Raw genomic sequence first — 10,000 nt, 5'->3', positions numbered from 1 at the left:
TATAGAAGTTGTAAATATCCGTCCCTTAGAACCTAAAATAAGAAGTAAACATAACACCTGGAAATGAAAATGGGGCACAAGTATGATAGTTGTGTCCGACTATGACCATCAGAACAGCAGAGGAGGCATCTGCTGTCTTGACAATCTGGGCCTAGAATTTGATTATAGTGGAGAGTGTCCTGCCCAACTTCCATCCCCACACTCTCGGCCAAGGAGTGCTGTAGGACAGTACAGCGGCGTTTGGGACGGTCCCCAAAGACCAACAAGCCCCCAAGGCTGCAGCACTGAGAGCCAGTTGCAATCTTGCCTCCTAGTTTGAGAGTCATGGTCCTCCACAAATGACTAAGCTGTAAATGAATTCCACTGCAGTGGAGAAACCATTGATCATACAGTCACAGTAATACACACAGACCCAGAACGTACCTCTGGAGGAGGGGGGGAGGGGAGGGGAAGGGAGGGGAGGGGAGGGGAGGCAGTGTGGTTGAAGTGAGGGGCCCGGGGTGGGAGAATGTGTCTGTGTGTATCTTTGTCGATTTGGGTCTCTGTCTCTTTCTGTGTTTTTTTTTTCTTTTTTCTTCTTCTTATTCTATGTCTCTCTGTCTCCCTGTGTTCTTTTCCCTGTTTGCCCCTTTCTTTCAGTGCAATATGATAAATACGATACGATACAATACAGTCTGTTGCAATACAATACAATGCAATGCAATACAGTACATCACAGTGCGATAACACACAACACAGCACACCACAGCGCAACGCAACACAGCACAGCACAGCACAACACAACTCAACTCAACTCAACTCAACGCAGCACAGCACAACACAGCACAGCACAGCACAGCACAACTCAACTCAACTCAACTCAACGCAGCACAGCACAACACAGCACAGCACAACACAGCACAGCACAACACAGCTCAACGCAGCACAGCACAGCAGAACGCAACACAGCACAGCACAGCACAACACAACTCAACGCAGCACAGCACAGCACAACGCAACACAGCACAGCACTGCACAACTCAACTCAACGCAGCACAGCACAGCACAACACAACGCAACACAGCACAGCACAGCACAGCACAACACAATCCAGCACTGACACAACCCAACTCAACCCAACACTGACACAATCCAACCCAACCCAACCCAACCCAACCCTGACACAACACTCACACAACCTAATACAACACTCACGCAACCCAACCCAACCCAACCCCGCACAGCACAGCGCAAGACAACCCAACACAACACTGACACAACACAACGCAGCGCATCACTATACAGCACAAACCAACATAACACAGCACAACACAACACAACGCAACATAACACAGCACAACACAACACAACGCAACACAACACAGCACAACACAACACAACGCAACATAACACAGCACAACACAACACAACGCAACATAACACAGCACAACACAACACAACGCAACACAACACAACACAACACAACACAACACAACGCAACATAACACAGCACAGCACAACACAACGCAACATAACACAGCACAACACAACACAACGCAACACAACACAACACAACGCAACATAACACAGCACAACACAACACAACGCAACATAACACAGCACAACACAACGCAACATAACACAGCACAACACAACACAACGCAACATAACACAACACAACCCAACACAACATAACACAGCACAACACAACATAACACAGCACAACCCAACACAACGCAACATAACACAGCACAACACAACGCAACATAACACAGCACAACACAACATAACACAGCACAACCCAACACAACGCAACATAACACAGCACAACACAACATAACACAGCACAACCCAACACAACGCAACATAACACAGCACAACACAACATAACACAGCACAACCCAACACAACGCAACATAACACAGCACAACACAACATAACACAGCACAACCCAACACAACGCAACATAACACAGCACAACACAACACAACTCAACCCAACACAACACAACACTGACACCTCCCTCTGTTCTTCTGGTTCCCAGCCGCATTTCTTCAACCTTGGCAAGTGAAAATACTGATACAATCTTGAAACAGTCGATGTGTATCTATATATAGAAAGCACTGAATTTGAGGAAGAAATGCCTGAATGATATGTAAAATGAACACATGTTGCATGCTACATTTTGCTGTGACTTCTGTTGTTATGGGCCAGAGGCCTGACAAAACCCCTTCCCTGCCAGGGGAAGAAAAAAAAACAGTACAAAATGGTGTTTCAAGTCATAAAACAATATCCTAAACAATAAGCCTAAAACTGAGAAAATGGTCTGGAGATATACCACTCCAGATAAACTGTGTGAATTTTCAGCTATCCAGAGTTATTTCCCCTTATCCTGATGACGTCATCGGTAACGTCACTATGCACGTGTCACATTCGTGCAGGGGCAGTGAAAACTTTTTTTTTTCTTTTTTTTTTATATACTTAGACTTTGGTTCCCAGACGCAGAGACATCAACGCCAGAAACCACCTCAGAGGCAGACCCCGGCCTGGACTTCCCCACCTCGGACCCTTTCGACAACAGCACCGACAACACCGACACCGTGAACCCACAACCCCCCGCCCCTACCTCACCCCCCACCCCCACCGCCACCTGTCCGATCTGCCTGGAAAACTGCCGCACGTGCAACAGGAGCGAGTGTCTGGAGTGCAGGGAGGACCACGAATTCCATGAGTCGGGCAGCCAGCGAAAAAGATGCGTCCCGAAGAAGAAAAAGACGGAGGATTCGGAAATCAGCATCGCCATCATCGCCGGCGCCAGTGCCGGGGGTGGCGCGTTGTTGCTGGTGGTGGTGGTGGTGGTGGTGTGTTGTGTGTGCAGCCGCCGCCGACGTGGTTGTTGTAGGAGGAGGGGAGAGGAGGAGGGGGAGGAGAGAGGAGGAGGGGGAGGAGGACGAAGCCATGATCTGGCGATGGATGAAATGTCGCCGCCCTCTCGGTGTAAAGAGGTCAGTGCATTTGCATTGGTCTTGTCTCTTGTCGCGTGTCTTGTCTTGTCTTGTGTTTCTGGAGGTTCGTAGAGCAGGTCTTGCTTTTATCTATTTATCTATGATGTTTTTATCTGGGTTTTTCCTGTGTCCTAGAGGAAAAGGATTATCCAAAGTGATTTGGGGCCCCGTACACGAAAGAGTTGGTGTATCATATATTCGTACTTTATTTATCTATTTATTTATTTTTATTTGTCTACCTACCTATCTATCTATCGATCTATTAGCTTATTCAGTATTTCAGCTATTCACTAAACAAGTGACCAAACAAATATATACATAAATAGATGAACAGGTAAATGAATCGATAAATAAATAGATAAATAAATGAATAAAACAAAACAAAACAAAACAAAAAAAAAAAAACACACACAAACAAATGAATAAATAAATTAATCAATGAATAATAATATTAAAAAACAACAACAACAAAAACCGACGCCTCGATGACTGAATACTTAAATACATAAGTAAAGAAAGAAAGAAAGAAAGAAAATGAACTCCACTACCTCAGTATATCCACTAACCATTTCAGACCATGTTTTTTCTTTAAATCGTATTTGTTTATCTGTTTATTTATTTATTTACATGTTTATTCATCAGTCTATTTCTTTGTTTCTTTGGTTATTCATTTATCCATTTGCTTGTTTGTTTATTTATTTATATGTCTGCTTATTCATTCATAATGTCTATTTATTTGTTTATTTAGTTAATTAGTTGGCTATTTGTCTGTTTATTTATATGTCTATTTATTTATTCATTTATCTATTTATTTATCTATCACCCGCTTACTCTCCCTGCAGGAAGACACGGGCAGCGAGGTGGATGTGGTGGTGAGGCCCAAGGGAAGCCACAAGGAGGTACCCGACTACGTCAACTTCAACACCACGTTGCCCAGACCCATCTCCATCGAGCGAGGTCACGACAAGGTCACCAGATACGTCCGTGACCCCACGGTCAAGGTGACAGCCTGCCCCTCGCCTTGCTCGTTCGGTTTTCCCCCTGTGTGAAATGACAGCAGCAGTCATAATGATTAGTGTAATGATATTGCTAAATCTCCATGCTCTTGTCTACACCTCTTCAGTCTCAGGTTTTATCTCAAGAAAAGTAAAATAAAATAAAATACTCCCTCATAACTTAATTCTTAACATTTAACTGAAGACTTAATCAAGAGAGAGGCTGCAAGTTTGACTGAACACTTAGTCAAGGTAGAGATAGAGAGGCTGAACGCTCAACTGAGGGCTAAGTCAAGGGACATAATCTGAAAAACAAAATGCATCTGAACTGGCAACTACTAGTATCCATGAATATGAAGATGTTTACATTATCTAGACATAGTATTAAACAAAGTATTACATGTAAGTTAAACATATATCTGTCTTTCTCTCTCTATCTATCTCTCTGATTACTGAACTCATTAGGATTAAGATTAAGTTAAACATATATCTGTCTCTCTGTCTCTCTCTGTCTCTCTGATTACTGAACTCATTAGGATTAAGATTATGATTATTAGTCAAATGCAGATACTATATTGTTGTACACCGTTTACCCCGTTCATGAGGGGCAATGGCCTTGAATGAATAAACCATCCATCCACCCATCCATCTACCCATCTCTCTGTCTCTCTCAAGACAAGACTTGACTCTCTGTCTTTCTGTCTGTCTGTCTGTCTCTATCCATCTCTCTGTGTGTATTGATTTTTTTCTCCCCCTTGTATATCATTTATTTATATACAGTCATATATATATATATATATATATATATATATATATATATATATATATAAGTGGATGCTGAGATCTGCAGATGATGGACTGGTTAGTGTTAGCCTACTTTAAAAATAAATGTGATATATATGTTTATTTGAAATGTGTCTTCACGTCACCATCTTCATGAAGTCTCTCTCTCTCTCTCTCTCTCAACATACAGAAGTCGAATCAACATATTTTTGGTATTATAGAATGAATTTGATATCATCATCATTATCATTATTGATATTGTGGCCATATCATACCCAAAGTGTGTGCATGTGTAGGTGCACGTGTGCGCGTGCGTGCGTGTGTGTGTGTGTGTGTGTGTGTGTGTGTGTGTGCATACATTCATATGCCTGAGAGAGAGAGAGAGAGAGAGAGAGAGAGAACACTGATCACTGAACACTGAAATGTTTTAATGAATAGGCCATTGGCCCATGTCAATAGTGGGGGTTACAAGTCCATGGAGAGGTACAACAACAACATTTTACTATTGGCAACGTACTTTCAAAGCCTTGTCAAGGAACACAGCCAAGCGCATGACCAATAATTTGTTTGTTTGTTTTTTCACTCGCAAAAAGCATTGTCAGATTAAACAAAGATGGAGTATTGTAGAACTTAGAGGGGATATACTGTTCTCTCAGATCAGCATATCGAGGGCATTGTAACACGAAGTGAACTTCTGTTTCTTTTTTGAGAATCACAGAAAGAACAGGAAAACTCACCTGTTACATTACGTTTAAAACGTAATTTGTGTATATTGAGTTGTGACACACCAAGTCGTAAACGTATTAAGCTAATTCTAGCTAGAGAGAGAGAGAGGGGGAGAGAGAGAGAGAGAGAAGAGTAGATATCACAAAAGTAAGCCCTATGCTCAAACCTAATCCCATGCCAACGCGAGCAGCACATACTCTATTCATCAACACACTTATATCAAATTCTGTATTTGAGTTCCAAATTCTTTTTGTTATAGTACCACAGGGAATCAATCCATTAGTGATTCTCTACTACATTAATACACTTACTATTCGTTCTGAAAAATTGACAACACAAAGTTAAAACTCAGTAATTTTTTTTTAATTTTTATGATAGTCAGTCATGTCCGACTATGACCATCAGAACAGCAGAGGAGGCAACTGCTGTTCCGACTATTTGGGCTAGAATTAAATTATAGTGGAAAGTGTCTTGCCCAAATTCATCCCCACTCTCTCGGCCAAGAGGGTTTTAGGACAGTCGGCGTTGGGATGGTTCCCAAAGGCCAACTAGCCCACAAGGCTGCAGCACTAAGAGCCAGTGCAATTTTGCCTCCTAGTTTGAGAGTGATAGTCCTTCACTAAAGACTAAGCTGTAAATGGTTTCCCATTGACTGGATAAACCATTGATAATACAGCTCTCACTTTGCTGTTGGCCCAAATGTAAACTTATGTCAACCTGTGATATAAGCCGAGTGTTAGTAATATAATGTACTAAAGACAGTGACAAAAAGGAGAGGGAGAAAACAAGGAAGAAAAGAGCAGATGCCTGACATATAAACCCAGCGTGGTTGTCAGACCGTGGTCAAGAGACGTTACACATTGTGTCTGTAAGGGAGGGACATCAATATATATGTGTGTGTGGGGTGTGTGTGTGGGGTGTGTGTGTGTGTGTGTGTGTGTGTGTGTGTGTGTGTGTGTGGGGTGTTTGTGTGTGTGTGTGTGTGTGTGTGTGTGTTTGTGTGTGTGTGTGCGTGCGTGCGTGTGTGTGTGTGTGTGTGTTTGTGTGTGTGTGTGAGTGTGTTCTATGAAATGCATTTTGTTCTAATCTAAGCCTTGTTCACTTCATAGCTTTTATAATCTGGTTCATCTCTTAAGTGTGCTTTTTCATTCATTTGAACAAACTGGGTGTTTTCCATTGTCAGAAGGCGGTTGATGTATTTTTTTAAAGCATGTTTACAGTCAACTGGATGATGTAAGCGCTTTGAGCAGCATTGGTGCTGGATATCGCGCCATAGAAAAACTATGTATTATTATTATTATTATTATTATCGTAATGTTATGCATAGTGTTCAGCTGTATTCGAGAATCTTAAAGATTAAATTTTAACATAGTTCCTGTTGTTTTGTATTTCACACTAACTATGGGGATTATTCTCATTTTTCAGTGTTGTAGTTGTTTCGTTAAACATGCACAAACTCAACACGTTCTGTGTTTCCCCCCCGCCCCCAAACTCCCCACAGAAACCAGAACCGCCCATGCCAGCCACAGAGGATGAGGAGAAGGAGCTGGACGAGCTGCCCCCAGCCCCCCTACCCCCCACCTCACCACCAGACGGGGGAGACCGTCCAGCCCGCCGCCACAACCCCCAACCTGTCCGCAGCCACACCACCCTGGAGACCACCACCACCAGACCTCCGGGAAGAGGACGACGACCTGGACACTCCGGAGCCAGCACGCCTCACTCGGCGTCCGCAGAGTCCCTCCCCACCTCCACGGGCATCTCTCAGCTCCCGAAATTCCCCATCGAAGAAGAAATCCAAGCACGGAAAGCAGCACCACCACCCAAAGTGAGACCCCCACCAGCGCTAGTGAAAGAGGAAGAAGAACTGGAAGACCCCGAGATGGATTACGAGAACATGGAGAAGCTGAAGCACGCGGCGGGCAAGACGTCTGGTGGAGTCTCCAATCCTGGGCTAGACGTGGAGGAGGAAGAGCCGGAGGATGAGTACAGCAACCGGGCAGCTATCGAGGAAGCTCGCCAGCAGGATGAAGACAACCCCTACCAGAACTGGCCATACAAAGCGCCTCGCTAGCAACAGAAGCCAGTGCAGTGACTGGTGCCATCAAGTGGCCATGGAGAGGGAGGTTTTTTTGTTGCCAGGACAAAGCCCTAAACGTTTTCGGGTTTTCGTGACGAGAGGGTCGCATGGGTTCCCTTTCCCGCAGGTTTCATTGCAGACTACTTCCAAAGAAAAACGTGTTTGTGGCTTTTCTTCTTCTTTTTTTTTTTTTTTTTTTTTTTGTTTCTTTTTTTTTTTCCGACCAAGAGGTCTTTGATGACATCTACCGGAGTATTATTTGGTGGTTGTTGTTGTACTCCAGGGTGTTTATTATTTCGTTCGTATACACACACATACGCACAGACGTCTGTATGAACACATGCAAGCATGAACTTGCATGCGCGCGCGCGCACACACACACACACACACACATACACACACACACGTGCACCCACGAACGCAGGCATATACACGCATTCACACCCACCCACACACGTACCCCCTCCCCACACGCACCGTCACCCCCTCACCCCTCCCCCCCACATCCCCCCCCACACACACACACATATGGAGAGTCATTGAAGTGTCTTCCATCCTGAGCCTTCAGATTTTTTTTTTTTTTTTTTTATCCGGAGGCACAGGTTTTTTGACAGTAGATCAGTGCCTTCGTAACGCATTGTGTTACCATGAAGAACACACATGTATTTACACACACAGTTCTACCATCCTCTGAGTAGAAAATGTCTTATTTGATATCCAGTGGAGCTTCCTGGTTGTGACCTACTGCTGATCACTTTTTTTTTTAAACATCATTTGTACTCGACATCGCTTTCAATGCCCATTTTTCAGTCCATTTATTCATCAACATTTTGTTTTTGTTTTTTCATTTTGCTCAAGTTAAAAAGATGTATTATCTGACTGATCAACTAAACCGGACACTCATAGTCACAATCTGCTTGAAGCATTAACCATAACTATCACGTTCATTAGTATGAACTTATCATGTGTGTTTTTTGTGTTGATTTTGATTTTGATAGAAATTAGTCATACCTCATAGATTTATATAGTCACTTTATATAGTTTTGCAACTCCAGAGACGAACCATATGAGACTATGTGTGTTACGATGTTATTTCAATGTGTAACATTCTGTCATTATGCTGTTGTTGTTGTTGAAACGTTCGTTGATTTCATCCAGACAGAACACACCGGTTGGACTGTTGAACACTTTATTCTTGTCTTGTCTTGTCTTGTCTATAATCCTGTGGTAATCCCTGTACAGGGCAACAATCCACAACAGGGGGGTGCACTCTAGGTGACTGATATCTGTGCACGACCGTTAAGCCCCCTAGTTCAGCCAGGGGAACCCGGGCCCCACACAGCATCAGTCAAAAACAACAACAAAAAAACAACCAAAAAAGGAAAGCAAAAAAAAAACAAAACAAAACAAAAAAAAACCCAGCAACCCTGTCCTGTAGCTATACTGAGCCTGAGGCTCGCAGCCAGGTCTCAGTCCCGGTCTTGAATGACTGAGGGGGAAATGGCTGAGATTATATGGTCTGGAATCTGGTTCCACAGGCGGACAGCGGAAGGGAAGAAGGAGTGTCTGTGGGAGTCAATGCGGGAGAAGGCCGGGTACCTGTAGTTTCTCTGGGTGGCCTCGGACAGTTCTATTCGTCCGCAGTAGAGTACCTTCCCGGGGTGCCACCTCCGTGACCAAACCACCCATGATCTTGTACATCATGGATTCTGTTCTAATGTACGCTACAATACAGGGATGTCTTGGCACACATAGAAAGTCAGGGTCACTGTCTGCAAGGAAAAAAGCACAGAGAGAGAGCAAAGTAATGTGTCAGAAAGGATGGCTGTTTACAGTCATTGACCTGTGGGGCCAGAGTTGTTTTCGAGGGCTGCTGCGATCCGTGCACTGGCCAAACTCCACAGTTAACTATAAGACAACACCAGAACATGACACATATACCATCATAATCCGATGGCTGGATTGATACACTACTTTTGAACATATCCATTCTCCATAAAAAAAAGAAGAAAAAAAAAAGAAAGAAAAATGAACAAAAAAAGAACAAGAACGTAGAACCATTATTGTGTATTATTATAGGACTGATCATGTACAATGATATGACTGATTGTGTGTAAATAATAAGACTGATTTTGTATAATATAGAACTGATTATGTATAGAATTGCTTGTGCAAAATATCGTCCTGCAATATAGAATTAATTACGACTGTTTGTTTATAACCTAGAACTGGTTATGTATAATAAATATAGGATTACGTGTGTTCGAAATTTACTCACCTGCAAAAAAACCCAAAAAACTGAGAGACTCTGACTCCAATGAGAGAGAAAAAAAATGAATACGCAAAGCTGTTGATTATGGTGTTAACAATGAGACACTTTATGTGTGTACATACATACACCAAAGGGCATTGTCGTGTGTATATATTGAAGA

The 10,000-nt window shown here is 43.0% G+C and overlaps 1 protein-coding gene across 1 annotated transcript in view; it reads left to right on the top strand.

Annotated features, from left to right (window-relative positions):
* The window catches only part of LOC143291224 (uncharacterized), a 34,641-nt gene that overhangs the window by 22,472 nt on the left and 2,169 nt on the right, over positions 1–10,000 (top strand). Inside the window, exons 4-6 of the mRNA XM_076600993.1 lie at positions 2,479–2,984; positions 3,827–3,985; positions 6,990–10,000. The exon at positions 6,990–10,000 is cut by the window's right edge and continues 2,169 nt beyond it. Coding sequence (XP_076457108.1) covers positions 2,479–2,984; positions 3,827–3,985; positions 6,990–7,562 — 1,238 coding nt within the window. The 3' untranslated portion in view covers positions 7,563–10,000. The remainder of the gene's footprint in view (positions 1–2,478; positions 2,985–3,826; positions 3,986–6,989) is intronic.

This window comes from Babylonia areolata, chromosome 16, assembly GCF_041734735.1.
Source record: "Babylonia areolata isolate BAREFJ2019XMU chromosome 16, ASM4173473v1, whole genome shotgun sequence".
Taxonomy (NCBI): domain Eukaryota; kingdom Metazoa; phylum Mollusca; class Gastropoda; order Neogastropoda; family Buccinidae; genus Babylonia; species Babylonia areolata.
This window is presented reverse-complemented; position numbering and strand designations above follow the sequence as displayed.